General features: G+C 39.9%; 1 protein-coding gene across 1 annotated transcript in view; it reads left to right on the forward strand.

Annotated features, from left to right (window-relative positions):
- Positions 1-26,796, forward strand: part of DCDC2 (doublecortin domain containing 2) — a 137,612-nt gene that overhangs the window by 36,894 nt on the left and 73,922 nt on the right. Inside the window, exons 3-7 of the mRNA XM_005696786.3 lie at positions 11,014-11,090; positions 11,220-11,351; positions 14,265-14,411; positions 16,198-16,252; positions 25,644-25,803. Of these exons, the coding sequence (XP_005696843.1) occupies positions 11,014-11,090; positions 11,220-11,351; positions 14,265-14,411; positions 16,198-16,252; positions 25,644-25,803 (571 nt within the window). The remainder of the gene's footprint in view (positions 1-11,013; positions 11,091-11,219; positions 11,352-14,264; positions 14,412-16,197; positions 16,253-25,643; positions 25,804-26,796) is intronic.

Genomic DNA, 26,796 nt, shown 5'->3' on the forward strand with positions numbered 1-26,796 from the left:
GCCTGGATTGGTTTGGTAACCAGAATCCCATGTGGGAAAACAAACCAAACAAAAATGACAATGGTGAAATAGTAAGCAAGGGATAGTAAGTTAAGAAGAAATATTAAAAGTCTGACGATAAAAACATTTTTTTTCCAATGCTTTGTTAGTGGTGGTTCCCGTAATTTCTCCTAAGGGTGCTCTTGAGTTAATTGGTTATTTTTTAACTTTATGAGGGTCATATTATTCTCTTCAGCATAGCATTAGGGAAACCCATGCTGACTTACTTATGAATGCCTTAAAAATGACTCAAGTCCTATTTGGTTTTGCTATAAGATAGAATTCCCATTGCAAATAATTATTTTAGAATAAAGTTAGTAAATGAGAGGTTTAACATTATATATTCAGAATGCTTAGGATTATCTGGTCTTTTAAAATATTCCACAAAGCACAGAAGAGAGAAAATTACACCAGAAAGCCAATAGTTTAAAAATTTGTGATATGCTGGGAAGTTAATTTGGTGGTTCAAAATTTGATCAAAACTGGTGGTCAATTGTTTTTGCAGACAAAAAGATTTAGCAGTATATACACATTTAAATATATGGTTACACTTGAGTTTTTCAAGAAAGGTATTACTAATGACGGATATATTATCTTTTGAGTCACTTTTAAAAGTTAAAAAAAATTTAGACATTATGTTTTAAAGCAATTTTAGGTTCACAGCAAAACTGGGTGGGGGGTGGGGCGGGCAGTACAGACATCTCCCATATACCTTCTGTGTGCATGGGCATAGCCTCCCTCTTATCAATGCCATCCATGAGAGTGGTAAATTTGTTACCACTGATGAACCTACACTGACACATCATAATTATCCACGGTTCATAGTTTACTTTAGGGCTCACTCTTTGTGTTACGTATTCTCTAGATTTAGACAAATATATAATGACTTGTAACTTTGTGGTCGCTTTTATGCTAAAGAGAAATCTTTTACCTTGCTGTTTTGAATAGTCATATTCTTTGTGAATCTGAGTTGTTTTCCTGCTTCAGTGAAGAGAGACATTCATTTAGAGAACATTTCAAAAGACAAATATGCAAACTGATGCTAAGATATGTGTTATTGGCAGAAAAATGACCCTCTGAATAAGATGATAATTCACACCCGACAGATGAATCCTAACCTTTCTTCTGGGAATCAGCCCCTGGACTGGGTACAACAACATGGGGACCTGTAGAGGACCGAGGTAGAGATGAGTGGTTTCATCAGCTCAGAGAAACTAATTGGACCCTTCTGGGAATGTTCTAAACAGCTGGTTCGTTAAATTAGAGACATCTCCTATAACTAGATTGTCGCTGAAGTTAGAGTGGTTGGAATTTTTCATTATTATATAACAATGCTGATGAAAATATTTCATTGGCTGTGCTGATTTTGTCACTGCCTTGCCTTTCTGGAATTTCTAAAATTTCAAGGGTTAACAGATTTCAATTTTTATTCCATTGAAGTCCCATAAATTGTACTGATATAATCATGTAAGGAATATTTTACAGGTAGCAGCAAAGGGGAGAGAAACTTGAATGATCTTGAGAAGATACTGGAACCACTGAATAAGGGTGGTCTAGATATGCCAATATATAAAAATGTTTATGGATATTTAGTTGTATATAATTCAAGAAAAATCTTATTTAAATGGGTGCAAATATGTGTCTACTATTTCTGCCTTGAGCAGCATGAGTAGGAATGAACCCTAGGCTGGAAATCAGAAGTGGACCCATGAGACTGTTGCTTTGCTTTCTGTGTGACCTTGAGGGGTGGATAGGGTCATCTTTTCCTTTCTATATAATTGGAATAATACTAACCTCTTCATATTATTTTGAGGAACAAACATCACTATAAATAAAAGCACTAAATAAATTCTGATGTATTTTACAATTATAAATTTATCTGAAAATAACTAACAAAGATATTGTGAAAAATCAAGGTAAATACAGACAGTGTTTGATGCAGTTCTGGGCATGGTATGTGCTCAAAATAATTGGTCCTAATTTTGTTTAATTTTTTTCTGAAGATCTCCCCCTCCCACACCTACACGTACACACACGCGTGCACACACATACACAGTGGACTATTACTCAGCCACAAAAATGAATGAAATAATGCCATTTGCCACAATATGGATGGACCTGGAGATTATCATTACAAGTGATGATCATTGAGTCTGACAGAGAAAGACAGATATCATATGATATCACTTAAATGTGATATCTAAAACACAAATGAACATATCCACAAAACAAAAGTAGGCTCACATCCGTAGAAAATAAACTTATGGTTACCAAAGAGGAAAGGAGGGTAAACAAATTAGGAGTTTGACATTAACATACAAGCACTACTATACACAAAATAGATAAACAGCAAGGACCTACTGTATAGCACAAGAAACTATACTCAGTATCTTATGATAATCTATCAAGGAAAGGAATGTGAAAAAAAATATACACGTGTGTGAATCACCTTGCTGTACACTTGAAACTAATACAACACTGTAAATTAACTATACTTCAATTTAAAAAAGTATTTACTGAGTGAATTCTATGTCCACAGCACCATGAATGGATATTTGAGTTACAGTTGAAGTTCTATACTAAAAATAAACAAATAAAAGAGAGATGCAGTACATGAAAATATTGATAATATAAGGGAAATATGTTATACCTGTGGAAAATGTCTGAGAGATTCAGACAAGATGATATGGAATTTCTGAGGAGAGAATTATATCCAGATGAGTGAAGGGTAGGTGGTAAGATAGTGAGAAATGAGGTTAGATTATGAAGAAGTGGGGCCAGAGTATGAAGTGTGTGAAGAAATGAGGTTAAGAGTATGAAGAAATGGGGCGAGCTCAAATACGATCTCAAATACCCAAGTCCAGGATGCATGGACTTGGTCTAAAGGCAGTGGTGGCCTCTGGAGGAAGATGGAGTTGAAAGCTCTTTGTGTGGGTTGAGCTGTATGTTGCCAATGAGTAACTTCAATATGTTTTTGTCCCTAAAAGCCTAAGTCTCCTGGATTTAGTTATAAAAGGACAGTTTTTATATGGACGGTTATAAAAACATGATATATTTTTTAAAAAGCAGTTTAAAATTCAATCTTTTAATTGTATCGAGTTTTTTTTTTTTTTTTTTTTTTTTTTACCGGAGACCAGTGGTCTTTAGATTTTCATGAGGGTGTCCTTTAACAGCATCATTTCCTCAGGTCCTTAGCCTCACATTGGTTTACTTGGCCTGGGGTTTCAAGAAGTGGTGAGTGCTGAGTTTTGAGGCTGGTGGAGTCTCTGAAGCATTCAGCCTAACAGCCCCAGGGAGTGGTATTGCCACTTCATTAATTAGCTCATGGAGCATCCCTTTGGGCAAGTTTAGCAGGATTATTCTTATTTTTACAGAGTAAGAAAATGAGGTGTGAGGCATTGAATTGGCAATCAGTCCTGGAGTTCAGAATTTCAGGCCTTTACTCAGTTCCTCAGTTTGTAGATCTTGATTTTATCAATCCAGGTATGTATTTTCACAACCACAATTTTAGTTTCATTGAGTTTATTTTTAATAAAAATTAATATTTTAAGGTCATGCAGGTTTTAACTTGAATTTGACCCAGCTGCAGTACTGTCGAAGTGTCACGTGGAATTTGACTAAATTAAATGATAGACATCAAATTCACATAACTTTTTTTTTCCTGCTTATTATTATTATTTTGCTTTGATATGGCCACTTATGAATAAACACAATCTAAATAAGATACCAGAGGGAAAGTGATATATTGAAAGGTACATGTGCTTTATATCCAAAGACCTGGCTTGTTCTATTCTAGCAGAGTGAACACAAGTTAAGTCGCTTTGCCACCTTGGACTCTGAAATATTTCCAAATTTATGTTTGGACTATTTCCAAAAAAATGTTAGCCAAGTATTTAGTCTGTCTGTCTATCTATTTCTTTATCTATCTACCTACCTAGTTTCCACTCAGGGAATGACTCCTGTCTCTGATTCACCAGGCTAAGCTCCTTCTCAAACTGGGTTTTTCTAAGACAGTGTTGAACCCTGTGCAGAATCAAGACGAGAGGAGCGCTATAAGCATGGCCTTCGTTTGCTTGGTAGTGGTTCCCTCACTCACTGGTAAAGCCAACCAGGAGTATGCATTCGGCTGGGTCCAAAATGAAAGTCTGGGTTTTGCATGGATGCTATTTCATTTAACTTGCTTCCATAGTCACAGACCGCACACCTAACACTGGCCAGGATGCTCATCAACAAGACATTCCTGGTCCATTGGGGGTCCGAGTGGGAGCACTGGTACTCTGTCCTTTGGGGCAGGTGTGTTGATACTTAGTGTTATTTTCATCTTTCCAACATTATTTTCAAAGGGCATGGGAAAGTGTACAGGCTAATAAGAAAATGTACATTTAAAAAAATATATTCTAATTCATTATTATGCTTCTTTTATCTAAGCCGCAGTATCTCTTCTTCTGCTGCTGCTGCTAAGTCGCTTCAGTCGTGTCCGACTCTGTGCGACCAGAGAGATGGCAGCCTACCAGGCTCTTCTGTCCCTGGGATTCTCCAGGCAAGAACACCGGAGTGGGTTGCCATTTCCTTCTCCAATGCATGAGAGTGAAAAGCGAAAGTGAAGTTGCTCAGTCGTGTCCGACAGATTAGCACCAAGTGACCAACACCTGATTCCTGATATGAGCTCTCGGAAAGTTCCTTTTATATGTAGTTGATTTGCTTAATTCTTTTGTGATTTAAGTTATTATTTAAAATGACAATTAGAAAAATTGCATTTTTAGTGAAAAATGGTACTTTTTTCCCCTCAAAAATCTTATTTGTTTTATACAATGGTCTTACATATTTTTTTCAATTCAAATATATTACTTGGATTGTGTTTTCAAATTCTTGTATTACCATATCTGGAAACAGACATTAGTTAATTACATATAATGATTCAAAGAAATGTATATTTAAGGTTAATCTTCAATTTGCACTGGTTAATCATGAACATTTGGGGAATATTTTTGTCATACTGAATGAGGAAAGCAGCTTATTCAAGACAGATGGTTTGATTTAATTCAAGAAGCAATATATACACTTAGAATAAAGTTATATAATTATTCAAAAAATCATCTATTTTTGAATTTCTGTGTATAGTAACTATAGACAAGTATGCAGTCAAGAAAAATAGCATGTGTCAGACAACTCACCATGCATTTTCAAAGTTATTTGTTTTTATAATGTATTCACCTTCATCTTTAATTCAACAGTCCAACAGGGTATTAAGCAATCAAGGTCAAGCAACCATTTGAAAAAATGACAATTGGTATGAAGTATGTGCTTAGTACCTTACTAGTTAATATTGAGAGTTACTGTGAAGTAACAGTAGGGACAATAAATTAAAAACTAGATTAAGTAAAGTGTATGATATGTTAGATGATGGAAAATGCTATTTAAAAAACAAAAAAGGCAGGGAAGGGCAATAGAGAACCAGGGATGTGGCCGAAGTTTTAAGCCCAGTGGCCAGGGCGGCAGTATTCAGAGATGGGCAGGGTATCATGAGGAAGATACTGCATAGATGTAGAATCAGAAAGGCCTGTTCTTTACACATGCAAAGATTCATTTGCAGTTAAATAATTCTGGAGTATTTTCTGGAAAATAGCATATCTATCAGTTCAGCTAAGTTGCTCAGTATGTTCGACTCTCTGCCTCCGCAGGGACTGAAGCACGCCAGGCTTCCCTGTCCATCACCAACTCCTGGAGCTTTCTCCAATTCATGTCCATCGAGTCTGTGATGCCATCCAACCATCTCATCCTCTGTCGTCCCCTTCCCCTCCTGCCTTCAATCTTTCCCAGCATCAGGGTCTTTTCCAATGAGTCAGTTCTTCACATCAGGTGGCCAAAGTATTGGAGTTTCAGCTTCAGCATCAGTCCTTCCAATGTCAGGATTTATTTCCTTTAGGATGGACTGATTTGATCTCCTTGCAGTCCAAGGGACTCTCAAGAGTCTTCTCCAGCACCACAGTTTAGAAGCATCAATTGTTCACTGTTCAACTTTCTTTATGGTCCAACTCTCACATCCGTACATGACTACTGGGAAAACCATAGCTTTGACTAGACGGACCTCTGTTGGCAAAGTAATGTCTCTGCTTTTTAATATGCTGTTTATGTTGGTCATAGCTTTTCTTCCAAGGCTATACTATAGTATGAGCTAAATAAATCAAGTGACTTGGGATCAATCAAGAATAAAGCTTGCAGTACATTCCATTAAACTGAAAAAAACTGCCTCTTCTTTATTTCAGCAGTTTCTCAATTCTAATAATGTATTCTGTAGATACACTGTAAAATAATGTATTCTACAGATACAAGAGTATATTCTATAGATAAACTCATTGCAAGATTCAGACTTAAGTAGAAGAAAGTAAGGAAAACCACTAGACCATTTGGGTATGACCTAAATCAAATTCCTTATGATTATACAGTGGAAGTGACAAATAGATTCAAGGGATTAGATCTGATAGACAGAGTACCTGAAGAACTATGGATGGAAGTTTGTAACATTGTACAGGAGGTGGTGATCAAAACCATCCCCAAGAAAAAGAAATGCAAAAAGGCAAAATAGTTGTCTCAGGAGGCCTTACAAATAACTGAGAAAAGAAGAGAAGCAAAAGACAAGGAGAAAAGGAAAGCTATGTCCATCTGAGTGCAGGGTTCCAAAGAATAGCAAGGAGAGATAAGAAAGCCTTCTTCAGCGATCAATGCAAGGAAATAGAGGCAAACAATAGAAAGGGCAAGACTAGAGATCTCTTCAAGAAAATTAGAGATACCAAGGGAACATTTCATGCAAAGATAGGCACAATAAAGGACAGAAATGGTATGGACCTAACAGAAGCAGAAGATATCAAGAAGAGGTGGGAAGAATACACAGAAGAACTATACAAAAAAGATTTTAATGACCCAGATAACCACGATGGTGTGCTCACTCACCTAGAGCCAGACATCCTGGAATGTGAAGTCAAGTGGGCCTTAGGAAGTATCACTACTAACAAAGCTAGTGGAGGTGATGGAGTTCCAGTTGAGCTATTTCAAATTGTAAAGGATGATGCTGTGAAAGTATTGCACTCAATATGCCAGCAAATTTTGAAAACTCAGCAGTGGCCACAGGACTGGAAAAGGTCTGTTTTCATTCCAATCCCAAAGAAAGGCAATGCCAAGGAATTTTCAAACTTCCGCATAGTTGTACTCACCTCACACATGAGTAAAGTAATGCTCAAATTCTCCAATCCAGTCTTCAACAGTACATGAACCGAAAACTTACAGATGTTTAAGCTGAATTTAGAAAAGGCAGAGGAACCGGAGATCAAATTGTCAATATCCGTTGGATCATCAAAAAAACACAAGAATTCCAGAAAAACATCTGCGTCATTGACTGCGCCAAAGCCTTTGACTGTGTGGATCACAACAAACTGGAAAATTCTGAAAGAGATGTCTCCTGAGAAATCTGTATGCAGGTCAAGAAGCAACAGTTAGAACTGGGCATGGAACAATAGGCTGGTTCAAATGGGAAAGGAGTCCATTAAGGCTATATATTGTCACCTTGCTTATTTAAATTATATGCAGAGTACATCATGTGAAATGCCAGGATGGATGAAGCACAAGCTGGAATCAAGATTGCTTGGAGAAATATCAATAACCTCAGATATGCAGATGACACCACCCTTATGGCAGAAAGCAAAGAGGAACTAACTAGCCTCTTGATGAAAATGAAAGAGGAGAGTGAAAAAGCTGACTTAAAAAGCTCAACATTCAAAAAAGAAAGATCATGGTATCTGGTACCATCACTTCATGGTAAATAGATAGGGAAACAATGAAAACAGTGACAGACTTTATTTTCTTGGGTTCCAAAATCATTGTGGATGGTGATTGCAGCCGTGAAATTAAAAGACGCTTGCTCCTTGGATAAAGAGCTATGACCAAACCTAGACAGCATATTCAAAAGCAGAGACATTACTTTGCCAACAAATGTCCATCTGGTCAAAGATATGGTTTTTCCAGTAGTCATGTATGGATGTGAGAGTTGGACTGTAAAGAAAGCTGAACAGTGAACAATTGATGCTTTTGAACTGTGGTGTTGGAGAAGACTCTTGAGAGTCCCTTGGACTGCAAGGAGATCCAATCAGTCTATCTTAAAGGAAATCAGTCCTGAATATTCATTGGAAGGTCTGATGCTGAAGCTGAAACTCTGATTCTTTGGCCACCTGATGCAAAGAACTGACTCATTGGAAAAGACCTGGATGCTGGGAAGAATTGAAGGCAGGAGGAGAAGGGGCGACAGAGGATGAGATGGTTGGATGGCATCTCTAACTCAATGGACATGTATTTGAGCAGGCTCTGGGAGTTGGTGATAGACAGGGAGGCCTGCTATGCTGCAGTCCATGGGGTCACACAGAGTCAGACACGACTGAGTGACTGAACTGACTGGCAGATGCACTTACATATTCATGCAAATAAATATTGTGAGGAAATCTATCATGGCGTTATTTGCAACAGCAAAAGTTTATTACCTATTTTGGCCACACCATGTGGCATTTAGGATGCCTGCCAGGGGTCCAGCCTGTGCCCCTTGCAGTGGAAGCATGGAGACTTAACCACTGGACCACCAGCGAATTCCCTGCGAGAGCAAAAGCTTAGAAGCAACTGGAAGGATTGTCATCGAGGGACAGATTAAATAAATTATGGTACATTCACAGTGTGGATATACATAACTTTTATAAAGAATGAAGCAATCTTTACCAATGTGGAACAGTTTCCCTGGTGAATTGTTAAATGAAAAAAAGCAAGGTGCAGGAGAATAGCCATAGCAAGTGATCCCTGTGTTTAAAAATTGCATGTATAAAATGTCTGCGTAAAACAATATGCATATGTAGATGTAGGCTGTCTTTGAATGAACATCGTTAAGTTAGTTGCAGCTTTGTGGTTGGGGAACCGGAGGTGGGGATATTTCTCCTTTATACTGTATCCTCCATTTTACCACTTGAATTTTGGTCAGGTGCATACATTATCTGTTGAACTTTAAAAAAAAAAATCAACATCACTGTAAATGTTAGCTTAGGGCCAAGAATCTCTGGATTTAAAATGAAAGAAAATTATGATTGATTAAAAAATTTTTATTCTAAATTAGTTTTTTAAAATTAAATTTCAATAAACATTTATTTGCAACTGACAGGAGTTGCTAAGCACTCTTTTAGGCACTGGTAAGTCAAGGATTTTACCCCTTGTTCATCTCGAAATCGCATAATCGGCAGAAGAGAGTTGCATAAATTATTTAGGGTTAATTTATCTCTAAAATAACTAGCAAAGTGCAAAGCAAGTAGAGGTTCATAGGTATGGACAACTCTGACCCTTAGAATGTGTGACTTTAGGCAAAGTGAACGATTAACCTCTAATTTCTTTGTTTGTAAAATAGGGTTAAATAATAAGTACTTAGTTCAGGGCATTGTGTTGATGTTTTAATGATATAGAACGCATTTCCTTAGTACAGGGCTTGTCATTAAATATAGTACAGTAAATGTTGGCTGTTTTCATTTATCAGTTCCTTTCAAATCAGGAAGGAAAAAAAAAGCCCTCTAAGCAAGTGTGATCATCAATCCTGTAGTAGCTATAGCAGTTTGAGACAGGAAGGTAAAGAAAGGTGAACATGGAAGGACTGGTGATAACCAAGCTGGGTATTGATGAGCGAGTGCAATTTCAGAAGCTGGAAGAAAGGGGATGGCATTTTAGGCAGGGGCAAGATGAGCAGAGGTGTGGAAGAGGATTCCGAGTGTGTTTGGACAATGGATTGGGACTCGGCTGGTTCGACCTAGAGCACACCTAGGCTAGGGGTTGGGGAGGAAGGAGTATTTGGCGGAAGATGAGGGAAGCAAGTAAGCAGTGTTGGTCATGGGGGGACCTTGTAGGAATGATGAAGAGGAGAGAAAGGGCCGCAGGGTCAAGGGAGGAATTGAAGACAATGGGGATGGAGGGCCTTAGATATTTAATGGAACAGGCAGCAGGGGACAAAATCAAGACATGCATGCTTAGCTTTGTAAAGCGGTCAGGATCCTTCTGAAACAGACAGCAAAGGAGAAAAGTGGTGAAGATGTAGATGAAGTGAGGATGGAGGGAAGTGAGGTTGAGAGCCTTCATGCCTGTTGAGCTTTATTCTCTTGAAGTTTGGAAGGAGATGATGTGCTGAGAGTAAATGTGCCTGGAGTGAGATTTTAGGATTTAGGGTGAAAGGTGAGGATTTGGACAATCCACTGTGTGAAATGTAAGAAATAGTTGATTCGGGAGGAGGAGAGGCTTGACCAATGCCAAAGCCTTGTCTTCGTCGAAGGTGCCTGAGGGGCTGTGTGGTTCTTGATACAACAGCTTGGACCCTGGAAACAAAAGGGCCCAAAAAGATGACCAGACCTACCCAGATGCAAGGGGGTTGGGAAGGGAACATGCTGTTCAGAGTGTGGCTGGTGAACAGAGGAGGAAGTGAAGCTGAGAAAAGTTGATGGAGTCAGTCTTAGGAGAACAGGAGGAGGTTAAGTGCCTGGCAGGGACCCAGTCACACTAGGGAGTGGGTGGATGGGCAGAGATGACCAAACACTCTGTCGTGCCTGGAGTGGGGAGGGCACTTCATTCAAGAGTTTATACATTTATGTACTTTTATTTGACAGAAAGGAACTGTTTTAAAAATGGTGTTGGAATTCTCATAGTAGCTCAATAGTTTCAATTTTTGGTACAGATCATGAGCAATATGCCCCGGGCTTAAAGGAAATTTTTCTTGAGAGCTCTGTTAAAGCTATATGCCATCGATAAAAGGTAAGCACAGAGGGTTTATATAAGTTGGGGGGAAAAAAAGCAAGGTTTTAACAAAGGCATCGCAGTTCTCAGCCAGCTTCCTGGAAACCTCTAGTTTTTCCTCATAGGAAAAAAAATACTAACATAAGTACAGTGATTTTTATTTCTTTATTTTTAAAGGTAAAACCAGTAACCCACAGCAGGATCAATGTGTCATCTCGCTTTAGAAAACCGCTTCTGGAACCCTGCACTATCTTGTAAGTTGGAATCCTTCATGTTTTGGGTCAAGATTAGTGTGGTGGTTTCCTTTTGGTTTGGGACTTCTTTTGTAGTTTAAAGGCATAACTGTGTCAAATGGTTTACCTCTGGCTTTGCCTTTTTTTCAGCTTAATTGCAAATGGAGACCTCATAAACCCGGCTTCTCGACTCCTCATTCCTAGAAAAGCCTTGAATCAGTGGGATCATGTACTGCAGATGGTCACGGAAAAGATAACTCTGAGGAGTGGGGCTGTCCACAGGTATGTCAGAGTAATCTTCTTGCAAGTGTATGGGATTCAGAATTATTGAGGATATTCCCATGAGGCCCTGGAGACACTGGTCCCTAGATCTGAATTTCAGGTCACTAGTTTGTCTCTATGTACCTCAGTTTCTCTGTCTGTAAAATGAGCATATAATTATTCATCCCTTGTAGGGTTGTTTTCCAGTTTATATTTTTGTTACTTTTTATGTTGCTTTTCTCATGCAGTTATGTTAAATTTTGATGCAGTCAAATTTTCAGGCTTTCATTATGATCATTAAGTTGTATGATTAACTTAGGTTCTCTTCACTCCTAGATGATAAAAAATTATCCAACATTTTCATCTTTCAAGTTTTAACTTTCGTTAAAACCTTTGATCCTTTTGGATTTTATTTTGGTATCAGGAGTAAAGGCAGATCTCAATAGTTATATACTGATTTTTTAAAAAAAGATATATTGTTTTGTCTTTTGACACATACACAGATGTAAACCCACTCAGTAAATGCTCTGAAGCACACAAAGATATATAAACACAATTGCATGCCCAGATACACCTATTCATACATATATTGACGTGAACAAATTGATAAATAGAAATAAAATACAGGCAAGGACAAACACAGAAATGAGAATATAGTTATATGTCCCCTGAACATGTGAGTACTTGGAGAGGCTTAATTCTTTTTTTTTTTTTTAACTTTTAATTTTGTATTGGGTAGAGCCAACAAGCAATATTGTGATAGTTTCAGGTGACAGCAAAGGAACTCAGCCATATAGACACATGTATCCGTTCTCCCCAGACTCGCCTCCCACCCAGGCTGCCACATAACATTGAGCAGAGTTCCATGTTGGAGAAGCTTACTTCTTAGTGTAATGCCAGACATGAGAGATTTGCATGTTGCTCACTTGGGACACCCCCACCCTCCCTTAACAGAACATGGTGGGTTAAAAATACCTGCTGGTGGTTTAGTCGCCAAGTCGTGTCCGACTCTTGCAACACTATGGACCAGCCCACCAGGCTCCTCTGTCCATGACATTCTCCAGCCATGAAGACTGGAGTGGGTTGCCATTTCCTTCTCCAGGGGATCTTCCTGTCCTGGGAATTGAACCTTGGGTCTCATGTATTGCAGGCAGATTCCTTACAACTGAGCTAAACAGAACATGAGTAATTCTTATGGTTGGACCATTCCTGGGCATCAGTATATATATCAAAAACATCCCACACAAATCCATTCAACTCCCTGTTTATAATTCTCATGTTTTGTATCAAAGGAAGAAAGCAGGTCAGCAACAGTCGCATAAAGGAAGGCTAAGTTCACAGCCTAGAATTTATTCAGTGTCCTTTACCGGTCTGTAGAGAAAACCAGTCAAATCTTGGCTGTTGCCAGATCCACAGCTTTGCTGTCTTTTAATTTCTAGCTGTAAAAGTTAATGATGGATTCAGATCTTCCTATTTTGAAGGTAAACAAGAAAAGAAGAACATATGGGTCTAGGCCTCCATCTAGGGGTTGGTTTCCAACAGGTGCTCCACCAGGGGCAGATTTACCAGTAAGGGCTGCTGGCAGTGTCCAGAGTCACAGGGATTAGAGATGGCTACTACTCCCATCCCATGGGAAGAGGCCAAGGGTGCTGTTGACATCCTACAATTCCCAGGACAGCCTCCCACCTCTCCTACAATTATCAGATCCAAAACATCAATAATGTCCAGAGGCCTTGGTCTAGGTCAAGGCAGGAAAGCCAGATTATCTGGGTTAAGTGTTGGTATTTAGACTTGTAGGGATAGAAGTGCGTTACCTTAGCATCTTCATGCTAACTCAACACTAACACACTTTAGGGGGTTAAGTGGCTGCTTTTATTTTACTTCTTGACTCCATACGATACCGACTTTCACATAATCAGTAAATAAACAGACAGAGCAATGGATTTTTTTTTCTTTGCAAATGTCACTGCCCTTAATTTTGTGATATAAGAAGTCTGAGAACTTTTAAAGTGATCATCTTAAAATCCAGTTCCTAACTCTTGTTTATCACCTTCAAAAACATGCATTGTCTTCTTTGTGGCATGGTTTTCTAAGCTGTCTGTTTTTTTCTTGCTCTTTAAACAAACTGTGTGGACACTTTAAATCATCTAGCAAGGTTATCACTGTTCTCTTAATAAGTAACACATTGTAGTTTGCAGCAACAGTTTTACAGTAAAGGGAGGTTCTTGTGAAATCCTTTGATTCTGGGAAGATGACGGAAGGCAAAAAAAGAGAAGCATGCACGCGATGCAGTTCTGCATCATTAATGCTGGCAATGGCTTCTTTTACCTCCTGCCCTCGCACCTCTTGTTTTCTGACCTAGTTCTGTATGTTTCTATGTAAAATTCTGTCTGATGGCTGCTCTTGGATGTTAACCTCAACAGTGCATTAAGAAAATAAATTTTCTAAGTGCTTACAGAATATAAAGAGAAGAATCAAACTTCAGTGGAAGCCAAGCTTCATTTAAAGTATGACATTCTCGAAACAGCAACCCACTCCAGTATTCTTGCCTGGAGAATTTCATGGACAGAGGAGCCTGGCAGGCTACAGTCCATGGGGTTGCAAAAGAGTCGGACATGACCGAGCATGCACACACACACACACACACACACACACACACGCATTCTCTACAAGTTAATTCTCTCCCTCTAAGCTCTAAATATGGCAGCAATAGGGGATCCTTATGTTAGACTGTCAGGTTTCTGTACAGCTAGACTGTAATTGCATCTGCACTGGTACTTAGCTGAGTCTTAAGACTTTGAGACATTTATAATTCAGTGTTTAGCATAGTATCAAATGAGCCAATTTAGGAATAGAATTTTTAATTGACTGTGATTTTAGCGGTTCTTGAAATGCTTGTTAACATTTGAATTGCTGGCATTCATATTTTGGCAGACTCTACACTTTAGAAGGAAAACTGGTTGAGAGTGGGGCAGAGCTGGAGAATGGGCAGTTTTATGTGGCTGTCGGCAGAGATAAGTTTAAGAAGTTGCCTTACAGTGAATTACTTTTTGACAAGTCGACGATGAGAAAGTCTTACGGGTACGTTTGCATCCTCACTCATGTCTCATAGTTTAGTTATCACTTGAAATAGCATTGAATCTTATGTTGTTTTTTAGAATCTTGTTTATCGGTTAGAAAGGAAAGGATGTCCAATACATGTTGATCACTATTTATTTTGCTGTGATTGGAGGTTGAGAACTATTGCGTAAAAATATAATATTGAGGAATCTGTGATAGACTATATAGTATTTTTTAGCCATTCACTTATGAATTTATAATAAATATAAAGATTTTTTTGTGTGAAAAAGGTACAGGGCAGTGAGCTTCTCTACAACATATGCTTTTAGAAGTCTTAAAAATGTTGACTTTATTGAATAATTTTTCAGTTGATGCATAGAGGAATATCTACAGGTGGTTAAGAAATAATATTTTCTACTTAAAAATAATAATGGTAAAATACAGAAATATATTTCTTTTATACAAATAAGCGGAGCGCTGGGTGTATAGTTATTTCAGGCAAAATTTTAAGGGTTACCCTTATAATTGCACACAGTGCACAGAGAAGCCTTTTGCTCTATGAGATGTCGTACATTTGTGAAGAATGCCTTCTTTCAGCCCAGCAGGTGGACTGCCCAGGCATGCGTTTGCATGAAGAGCCTCAGTCCCTGCTTGCAGGGACCCTTGGGCTTGCTCATGGTGCCCTGCGGTCCATCACGGCTGCTTTTCCATGCCTACTTGGCTGGAAAACTGACTTTGTGTAGTTGCTCCTAATTGGATGGGTGACATGTGACAGAGATAGAGCAGCATGTCACCAGTGTGTTCTCCATCAATTTGTCATCCCGTGTAGCTTGATGGAGAGACTAACCAAGGGTTTCTCAATACGGAATAGGTGGAATGGAATTTCAGGGGTGGTGTTTGAAGTATCGCAAAGAGCACATTGCTTTCTAGCACTTTAGAACTATTTACCAGACTTATTGCCAACCATCCTTACCCATCCATGAGGTCAAGTACTTCACCGCATTGCTCTGAGAAGCAGCGCGGGGTTAGACTGCTATGGGTTGCAGTAGGCACCGCAGTGAGAGCTTGTGCTTGTCCATGATGGTGGTGAGAAAACTTGTTCACGGGGGCCTTTCTCAGGCAGGTCAGCGAAGTTTGCCTTTACCTCTGTGGCTTCTTATTTTCAGAGAGGTTCAGCTGGTTTTCGACCTGGATCTTTTCCTGTAAAGAGACATCTGGGAAATACTTAGGGCCAAAGAGCAGTTTTTAAATTTTTTGGTGAGAATGACTGGTTTAGAAACTCCCTGAATATAAATGCCAGTGTTTTACCATTCTGTGCTTCTACCAGATATGATAGACATGATGAAAAAAAAAAAAAAACTTTACCATTTTTAGTTTTAAACACAATCTGGCAAAATCGTCACTCAGCTTGGGAGATGCCTTTTTTAAAAATTTGAAATGCAAATAAAAAATTTAGGGATTTTATTTTAAGTGGTATGAAAAAGTTAAAGGTGGTACTAAATTTATTTGTAAGTATCAACTAAAATGCTATACAAGAAAACATTAAGAATCTTTTGGACAGCGGAAACTAACACAACTTTGTAAAGCAATTATATTCCAATTAAAAAAATAATCTTTTGGAATGGAATTTGGAAATGTTTTGGTGGTCTTTGTGAAATTGGGAAAGTCAGTGGTACTTTTTGTGGAATACTGATGTCTATAAATAGTTGAGTTCCAGGTCGGGGTGACAAACAGATGTTAATTATCTTGCTTTGTATATTATTTGTGAATAATATTCAGATTTCTAAATTTTAATTTGTTTTCACAGTCAGAAAACCTCTTCACTACCTCCAATTGTAGGATCCAGAAAGTCTAAAGGCAGTGTGAGTATCATATACTTTACTCACTAATGTTCTGTGTTTCTGTACCATAACAGAGAGGCTGTCTGTTGGGTTTCAATTAAATTTGAAGAAATAAAACGTAGCCACCTTGTGGTAGATAAGCAATTATGTGGAACAACATTAGAACATTAATGTTACAACTATGTTTCTAGAGGAGAGCTAATATTTTTAAAATATGGATTTCAAGAGATTTTTTTTCCTAATATATAGACTTGATAAAATTTATACCAACTTGAAATCTAGGCAATAATACATAAATGAGAAGAAATGCTGTTTTAGGTCACATCACTGGTCTGCCCAGCGTTGTTTTCTATCACTGACAAAGACTGAAAAGAAAGGGTATGTAACAGAATGGCACTCCTCAGTTATATTTTTAAAAAAGATTGAGAATCACTCTAAATAGTTAGCTCCTTATCAGAATCTTTTTCATCCACCATTCATTCATTTATTTGTTACTTCAGCATCATCTACTGAATACCCATTACGTGGAAACTGTGACAAGCATTTAGTAGGCAACTTCTTAACCTGTTTGTGTGTTTTGTCTGTGCCCCCTCATGGGGATGAGCTTCATGTCCTGCTGGAGTATTGCTTTGACAGGTCTTCTTAGCTGAAACTTCTCTTTCTGCTCTTTTGGTTGAATTTCCTGACCTGCAGAGGTCAGAATTGATCTGATATTCTCCCTTTCTGAATTAAATAAGCAGAACTCTTAATTGGCGTCTTGTAAAATAAGTGGCTGCTGGACAATGATATTGTCTCCTAATGATGATTTAGATATTTCTTCCCCTCCCCTTTTTTCTCTAACATTGTGTGAAATTCTTGAAAAAAAGTTTTTTTGTGTGTGAAGAAATAGTGCTGACCTTGGCCAAGTTTCTGAGCTTGGATGCCTGAGAAAATGGTGGTACTATAGCTAATTAGAGGGCAGCTAAGGAAAGAATCACCTGCTTAATTTCTAATGCATTGAGTTGTCAATGTCTTCATGGAGTCTAGCTGCAGACTGTTCAGCAAGTAGTTGTAAATGGCAGAGACTGAGGACATCAGATGAGAATTTGCAAGTTCATCCACGTGACGGTCATAGTTGAAGAGCAGAGGCGTGTCATGGTGACGTTCTTTCCTCACACTCATCACAGCCTGGCGAGGAGCTGGCTTCATCACACTGTTGAGTGGGAGGATGGGGAGGTGGCAATAGAGAGGGTTGAGGGCAGAGCTCACAGTGAGAGCCACAGAGTACCCACAACTTCATGAATATGGAGAGCAAGGGGAGAGAGAGTGTTCCAGTAACTGAAAAATATATTGTAACCATCATAAAGCTAAATGTGTGCTTGCATACTAAATCAGTTGTGTCTGACTCTCTGCGACCCTATGGACGGTAGCCCACCAGGCTCCTGTGTCCATGGATTCTCCAGGCAAGAATACTGGAGTGGGTTGCCGTGCCTTCCTCCAGGAGACCTTCCCATCACAGGGAGCGAACCCGTGTCTCTTAGTTTTCCGCATTGGCAGGCAAGTTCTTTAGCACTAGCGCCACCTGGGAAGCCGTAAAGCTAAATAAAGTCCAGGAATTTAGATTTGGGAGACTACCCTTCTTTTCTTCAGGACTTTGGAGTGGAATCTCTTCCATGTACCGTGCACAGAGGAGCTCATTAACCCTCACAGTATAGCTGGAAAGGTGATGGTTAAACAGAGACCAAGTGTAGTTGAATAACTGACTCAGATCACAGGGAAGTTCATGTCAGAACCAAGATTAGGACTCAGGTCTTTACATTCACAGTGACTGAACTTTGAGATTAGGTGCCTATTATTCTTCTGGAATTTGGAATGATTTTTTTAAATTAAAAATGTGTTTCCAATTTTCAAATCCATACACAGGAGGCACGTGTGTACCTCTTCTTGATCACTTGTTTGGAAGTTCTTTTGAATCTGTGCTGTGAATACTGGGTCATCTAATGATGACTGGCTATGTCTTCTGTGTGCCTGGCCTAGAACTAAGCCCCAGGGAGATAGTATTGAGCAAAAAGACACAACACTCTCTCTTAGCTCTGTCCTACTCAAGGAGACAAAGTTATACAAATGATACCACAAAGAAGTGTATAATTGCAAAGTGTGATTAAAATGAGAGAAAAGGATAGAACGATATGCAGGAAAATAAAAGGAGAATTTATTTTATTTTATTTTTTGTTCTTGTTGTTTTTAAAAAGGAGAATTTAGATATGTGTTTCAGGAAAAGGTCTCTTTAAGGAAGGGACCTTTAAGGACTCAAAGTTATGTTTTGAGATGAGTTTCTATCTCGTACACAAGCAAAGACCCAATGTTATACTGCCATGCTCTGACTTAGAATAATACAGTGATAGCAGAGTCTGTCCCTTTTCTCACAATGCTTTCTCACGAAGCATTCTGTAGATTCATCTGTCCATTTATCTGGTCATCCAGCCATCCATCCAACACATGTTTAACAAGCACCTACTGAGTGCCAGGAATTCCTTCAAGCAGCTGGCAGAGTGGTGACAAGCTTTCAGACCACACGGAACTTTTGTTCTAGTGCCTGTGTCTGTTTGGGGCGGGGAGGGGTGGAAGAACGGGGGTAGATAGACTATCAGTGTCTAAACAAATATATAATTTCAGGTGGTAATCAGTGCCATGAGGACAATAAAATGTGGCAGGGCATTTGCTGATATAAAATGCTCTGAGACTGAGACTTTAAGGAGGTAAAGCAGCCAGCCATACAAGGTGGGGGCAGGGGAGAAAGAGCCTCCATAGCAGGCCCTCAGGAAAGAGCTTGGCATAAAGAAAGGGGACAGAAAGAAGGCTGGGGTGGTCTGTGATGAGATTGGAGAGGCAGGCAGGGCCCAGTGGTGCAGGCCTTGTGTGAAGTTTGGATTTGATTCCTTACCATTTGAGGGGCAGAGGAAGGGAGTGATAGCATTTGATTTCTATTTTTGAAAGATCATTCTGGCTGTGGTGTCTGCAGAGAAGTGGGTGGGGCAAGAATAGAAGCAGGAGGCAGTGGGACGACTGGAGTCCTGAGTGATGCGGGCGACTGGGACAAAAGGCAGCGGGGGATATCGTATGTTGTCACTGATGGCTGCATTCATCCAGTGGCCATTTATTGAGTCCATATTATGTCCCGAGCACTAGGAGAAGGGGGACGACAGAAGATGAGATGGTTGGATGGCATCACCGACTCTGTGGACATGAGTTTGAGTAAAATCTGGGAGTTGGGTGATGGATAGGGAGGCTTGGCGTACTGCGGTCCATAGGGTTGCAAAGAGTGGGATATAACTGAGTGACTGAACTGAACTGAACTGTTTTAGTGCTTGTGGGGAAGGGGAGGCAGAGATTCCAGAGAAAAAACCATAAATGTCTGAAGCCTCCATTCTGGAGGAGGAAAAAGACAAACTAATACACAGTTGATCTTAACCAGGGATAAACTTGAAGAAACATGTATCAGGATATGGGAGGAGAAAGTTAGAGAGGGTGCAGTACCCCCTGGGTGGCCAGGCTGGGCCTCTTGTAGGAGATTATATTCAGCAGAGGGGCATAGTCCCCTGGGCACACAGTGAGGTTCCATGAAACCTATATAGTGGATTTGTGAGTGACTGGCCGTGAACCACACGGAGAGAATATTCTACATCGGGCATTCCAAAGTCACAAGCTCAGAAACTTTTTAAGGGAAGGATCAGTTTGCTCCTTTCCTTTAACTAATTGGTTCCCTGGAGAATGTACATATTTTCAAGATCCTTAACTGCTTGGCATGGAGTTGGGGTGAGTGTGACTGAAGGGGACGATGGGTGAGCTGGCTTACAACTTAAGGAGCTACTTAATGTTCAGTTCAAGGGAAGGCATCCCTGAACTCATGATGCAAATCAAAGGGGACCCAGAGTTGGACTTTTAGGAATTCTTTTCTCCACAAGCTTTCTAGGAATGGCTGTATTGCATAAGGAAGGGAAGTGTGGGTGGGGGCCTGATAGAGCTTAAAAAAGAGAGAGAGAAAGCTGCTACACTCTCCATAGAGGACCTGCTGTGCAGAAGTGATGGGTCAGCAAGGCCCCACCCTTGTGGTAGGAAGTGTAGGTAGTAGGGTTTGGGGTAAAGGTGAAGAGGTTCGGTGAGGGGGTCCAGCAACCCTTTCAAAACAGCCAGGCAATGCCCTGTGCAAAGCAGGAAAAGACCAGAAGTCACCCCTCATACAGACTGGGGGGTCACAGAAACAAATACTTTGAGATTCTAGCCTGGAAAACAAAAGGAAGTGATAAGTGAATCCTCTGAAGTTCTATTAAGTTTGAAAAATTAACCCACCAGAGGGAGGGTGTCTCTAGCTGTGAGGTTTCGGCACACAGAGTCCAAGCGCCCTCTAGTGGAAGAGACATAAAATCAGGGACATGCTTGAAAGTTGGAGCCAAAGGCTAGCTTACGTTGTCGTCGTCTGCTGGTGCTGCTGCTGCTGCTGCTGCGTCGCTTCAGTCGTGTCCGACTCTGTGTGACCCCATAGACGGCAGCCCACCAGGCTCCCCCGTCCCCGGGATTCTCCAGGCAAGAACACTGGAGTGGGTTGCCATTTGCTTCTCCAATGCAGGAAAGTGAAAAGTGAAAGTGAAGTCGCTCAGTCGTGCCAGACCCTCAGCGACCCCATGGACTGCAGCCTTCCAGGCTCCTCTGTCCATGGGATTTTCCAGGCAAGAGTACTGGAGTGGGGTGCCATTGCCTTCTCTGTACGTTGTTCTCAGTTGTCCTTAATTCCCAAGTGGCTAATACATCTTGTGATCAACAATTTACAGATTCAAATACGGCAATTGCTCAGGTTTTGGTGAGAAAACATGATTATCTGTGTATCACAAAGTCACAGTGAAAGGTCAATTCTGAAGTTTCCAGAACTCCATTTTGCCTTTTGGGAACCTGTGTCCAGTTTGGATAAAAAGATTTCTCACACTTCCCATCAGCAAATACACAGAGAAACACCAGCCTGAGTCTGAGTGTGGTCCCCTGCTCACAAGGTCTCCTGGATGCTCCGCTGAAATACACACACTGTGAGTGCTGCTGTGTGCGGCAAATCCCTCACAAAATCACTTTACAAGGGATTTTGTGATGCATTATGGCTTTTGTGTCTTTGGCACATGTTCATGAAGGCTTAAAGTGAGTTTACCATGGTAATGACAGAAACCTGAGTTAACTGGATCTTGTTGGGAAGAGCCTAGGGAATTATCCAAAACAATCCCAATTTGAGTAGAGCAAGGGGGTGATCGAAGGGCTCTTTTTAGTTTTCTGTTGGTCTGAGCCAGAGGTTTGCTATTTCTATCAGGTATTTTGATATGTGTGTGAGGGAAAAAACAGGACAGTGCTTGAGTGATCACATAGGGCCTAGTGTTTGCATGGGATGCCCTGTAAAATGAGGCTGCTGCTTGATTTCTTCCACTTAGGGATAAAATCATAATCTATTACTTCCAGGTGACTTTTTAAGGGAATCAAACCATATGATAGCTGTTTCTAGTCCCTTGGGAACTAGCAAGTGTCAGTGTAGTAGAAAAGTCAAAACTGGGTAACTTTGAGAAAGTTAATTCCTTTATGTGAAAAATAGTAGTAGAAAAATCAAACCTGGGTAATGTTGAGAAAGTGAATTCCTTCATCTGAAAAAATGCCTATCTATGCATTTGGTAAATATTTGTGTTTATGAGTTTTTAGCACACAAACTACTCAGTAATGTTATCTTATCAACTAACATAGCAGTATGAGATGACAATCTTTTTCCCTATGCCCCATAAATAGCAATGACTACCCCATTTATGAGTCAAATATAGAAGTCTCAAAAAAGAAAGGAAGATCCCTCTTCTATTCCTCTGCCCTTCCCTCTCTCTATATAATTTGTCTATGTATTATCTATAATTTATATAATGAACTATGTAAATAGGTAAGTATATAATTTATACTATATAATTTATTTGTATTTGTATTTATTGTACATGTTTTTATTTTTTAGATGCGTCTTGTTTTCTTTTTTATTGTATATCGGGGTATAGTTGATTTACAGTGTTGTGTTAGATTCAGGTATAGCAAAGTGATTCAGTTATATACATATATCCATTTTTTTCAGATTCTTTTCCCACTTAGATTATGACAGAATATTGAGTAGAGTTCCTGGTGCTATACAACGTGTTTTCTTTTTAAAATAGAAAACATCTGAATTCTTTCCCGTTTTCTAATTACAAAGCAATTATTTTTTTCTAAGTTTAATTTGTGTTGTGTTAGTCACTCAGTCGTATCTGACTCTTTGCAACCTCATGGGCTGTAAACCCTCCAGGCTCTCCTGTCCATAGAATTTTCCAGACGAGAATCCTGGAGTGGGTTGCCATTCCCTCCTCCAGGGGATCTTTCCCACCCAGGGATCGAACCTGGGTCTCATGCATTGCAGGCAGATTCTTTACTGCCTGAGTTACCAGGGAAGCTAAGTTTAGTTTAGTTCTTGTCAAGTGCCTGGCAATTAGTCATTAATCAGTATTTGAATGTATGAGTATCTGTTACCAAAGCTATGCATCATATAGTTATGGGAATCAACTAGTCTTTCTTGATGCTCCAAAATCGGTCTTTTAAGTGTCCCTGGCAACCCAGTCCAGTACTCTTGCCTGGAAAATCCCATAGACTGAGAAGCCTGGTAGGCGACAGTCCATGGGGTCGCAAAGAGTCAGACACGACTGAGTGACTTCACTTTCACTTTCACTTTCATCAGAAACGCAGTAAATCAGAACTTCTTGTACATTCAGCAAGAGAGTTGATGCTTAAAATCATGTGAATTCTCAGTCTCCCCAGGATGCGGTGTCTGCTTCTCCCTTGTTTTACCCCTTTTGTGAATAAGACTTTTCCCAGAAAGCTGTTAAAAAAAAAAAACAACAACCAAAAAAAAACCCTGTCATGATGAGATCCAGAGTTTTGCTTTCTTTGTTTCATTTTAGTCCTGATAAATTGAACAGCATCTCTGAACATTCTAGTAGGCTTGCTAGAAGGGTTACTCCTCTCATTCAAGGCTTTTAAAGTTTTAGAATCTTGAGATGAATAGACTAATTTGAAAATAGACTAGAATGTGAGACCAGGCTGATGGTTCCTTCTCATATGATGGTTTTGGAATCTCCACTGTAATCACATTAGCCATTTCTCCTGCCTGGCAGTTTATGGCTTTGCAAGAAATAATCATTGAAGAAAAGGAAAGAAAAAAGACCTCAACTCTGGTTGCAGTTAATGCAATAATTAAGTGGAAACTGTATGTTTAAATTGCAGTTGGAATAGGAAATTAAATTATGCAAAAAAGTGTTATAGATTTGGACAAGTTTTCATACTGTTAATAAATCTATGCATAATTCATTTTCTTGTAGGCTATGACAAAATAGCATAAATAACTTCATTTGTAAAGCTGTGAAATCTTCTATTCTTAATTGGGTGATAGCTAAAGCTATTTAAACACTTCTGGATGACTGAATATCTAAATGTTTAAAATGAGCAGTTATAATAGGTTTCTAGGCAGATTTGTTTATTTAACATTACTACATTTATTTTCAGATACTAGCATAGTACAGATGTTGCATAAAATTGCACCCAATATGGTGTAAATTTGATATGATTTTTAAGAAAAAGATAGTAACTCTCTGCTCTTGGAGGAAGCCCTCTGATAGTCCTTGAATAAAACTACATGCCAGACACTGGTTTTTTTTTTGTTTAGTCGGTAAGTCGTGTTCAACTCCTTTGCAAACCCATGGACTGTAGTCTGCCAGGCTTCTCTGTCCTCGGATTTCCCAAACAAGAATTCTGGAATGGGCTGCCATTTCCTTCTCCAGGGGATCTTCCCTACCCAAGCATCAAACTCACGTCTCCTGCATTGCAGGCAGATTCTTTACCACCAAGCCACACGGGAGGCCCGCCAGGCACTATACCAGTTACTTTATAAATGTTACCATTTCATTTCATGTAAGAGACCTAACAGCAGGCACATTAACCCCATTCAATTGATAAGGGGTCCGTGGGGTCGCAAAGAGTCAGACACGACTGAGAGACTGAACTGAACTCAACTGAATTGATAAGGAAATAGGTTCCCAGAAGGTAGAAACTAGTTACCTCAAGGTCCTATTGGTGGTTGGTGGCAGTGCAGTGACTCTGAGTCAGGGTCTCTAAAACTCGCATTATTTCTGCTACCTGCAGCCTCACACCTCACACACTTGGGTAGGTGAAGCACCTGAGTGTCCTAAGGCCAAGGCTGTCTTCTTAGGAGGGAATTTCTTGCACTGAGAATCAGCACAGCTGTTCCTTGGGTACACGGGCCACCACTGTAGTGGCTCTTATGCGGCTCCTCAGGGACTGTACGTGCGCCCACCACAGCAGCCGCTGAGCTCAACCTCACCTTCATGCCAGGAAGCCCCCTTTTCAGAGGCAAGGTCTTCATTTCGAGATGCACGTGGGAATCAGAGGCAACCACCATAGGCGTGGTCAGCAGGGTTGTCTTGCAGGAATGGTGGCGGGGGGTATGTCGTCTTGAGCTGCTTGTGTCTATGTTGCTCTGGATTTGTGATTCATAGAGATGGTGGAAGTCACCAACAGATGAGTCAGTATTGCAGGTTTTCTTTAAGCACAGTGCGCATCTGCTTGTATGATGATAGCTGTGTGCTCACTGTGACAACTCGTTAAGAAGGTATTTCTCGATTAGCTGATCAAACTGGGTTTTGTCATCATTCCTCATCCAGTAGTTATCTGCTGATTGTTCTGAAAGGTGTAGGAGGAAGAGGATGGTTGAGACAGCGGACTGGCTCTGGTCCTCGCTGGCTATATGACCTTGGCCAGGCTTAACCTCTAAGCCTCATTTGCTTGTCTATACGATGGGGCAATAACAGTACCTGTTTCTCAGGGTATAAGGACTGAGTGAGACAGTTTCATAGCAACACCTGGTCCATATCAATACTCAGCAGTTGTCAAGTGCTATTACTTGTTTAAAAATATTTTTTGATGTGGACCATTTTTAAAAGTCTTTCACATTTATTGCAATATTGCTTCTGTTTTATGTTTTTTTTTTTTTTTTTTTTTTTTTTTTTTTTTTTTTTACTGCAAAGCATGTGAGAGATTAGCTCCCTGATCAGGGATTACATCTGTACACCCTGCATTGGAAGGAGAAGTTATAACCCCTGGACTGCCAGGGAAGTCCCTCAAGTGCTATTATTTTTATTCTCCTTCCCCTGGTAGACCCTTCCTCTGCCACCGGGAAGAATTTAACGTAGGTAATGGACAGAAGCAGAATCGGCACAGAACGCCCACCGCTGGCCCCTGCCCCCTTTTATCATGTTAGTGACTTGTACTTGTCACTCAAGGTGTTCATCAGCCAATAGTTAAGAGTTAATCTTTTGCCACGTAGGGAAATGATCGCCAGTCTAAGTCGACAGTTGGATCCAGTGACAACTCATCTCCTCAGCCCCCAAAGAGGAAAGGGAAAAAAGATGCGAATTCAGAAAAATCCACGAAAGGGAAACAAAATGCCAAGTTAAAGAGTTTGCCACAAACAATCCCAAACAGTGGTAAGTTTGTTATTATTATTATATTGTTATTACTGATGATCATTATTTTAAGGTTGTGATACAGTTTTAATTTGTAAGTAGATCTGTTTGTTTTCTTGGACTCACATAGTATTTGTCACTTATGAGAGTTTTCAAAGAAGACTTTCTGTGTATGAGAGATTGCTGGTGTTTTTCACGCTTAATTTCTAGTAGTAATTAGCAATTGTGCTATGAGGATATGCTTCAAGAGAAAATATTTCTTGAGTGTTCTTATTGAGAAAGGTAAATTTTACCATCCTGTGTTCCAGCTAAAAGTGCTTGATTACCATTTTTACCACCTACTTGTGATCTCTCTTATTTGTGTGTCTACAGCTCATGTTCACATTTATTACTAACTGCTTTTAGTCACAGATCACTTTTTCAAAAAGATGTTTCACTGATATCCAAGAGAACACCCACACAACTTTACCAATAACGGTATGTACTGAATTATTAATAGTTACATACCTTGCATTACCAGGTGAGAGACAGTATAAAATAATTTAAAGCATTTTGCATTAATACAAGATTATAGGATAAAAGTGTGATAAACTAGGGCTTCCCTGGTGGCTCAGCTGGTAAAGAATCCACCTGCAATGTGTGAGACCTGGGTTCGATTCCTGGGTTGGGAAGATCCCCTGGAGAAGGGTATGGCTACCCACTCTAGTATTCTGGCCTGGAGTATTCCATGGTCTGTATAATCCTTGGGGTTGACTAAAGAGGCATGCTGTCAGAATTGTGACCTTTTCACGTTAGCTTTTTATAAAGATAGGCTCTTTTTGGTTTCACTCCAAGTGTGGTCTCAGTTGGGTGAAGACATGAGTGTGGGGTGATGCTGTGGGCAGCTGGGCTGGCTGGGACATGGCTGGAGGAGTGACTGCTTCTCCCTCCCCCTGGGATCCACTCACCTCCGCAGGAAGACATGCTGGGCTGCTCTGAAAAAGGGGTGAATGGGATCAAGGTTCAGATTCATGG

This window comes from Capra hircus, chromosome 18, assembly GCF_001704415.2.
Source record: "Capra hircus breed San Clemente chromosome 18, ASM170441v1, whole genome shotgun sequence".
Taxonomy (NCBI): domain Eukaryota; kingdom Metazoa; phylum Chordata; class Mammalia; order Artiodactyla; family Bovidae; genus Capra; species Capra hircus.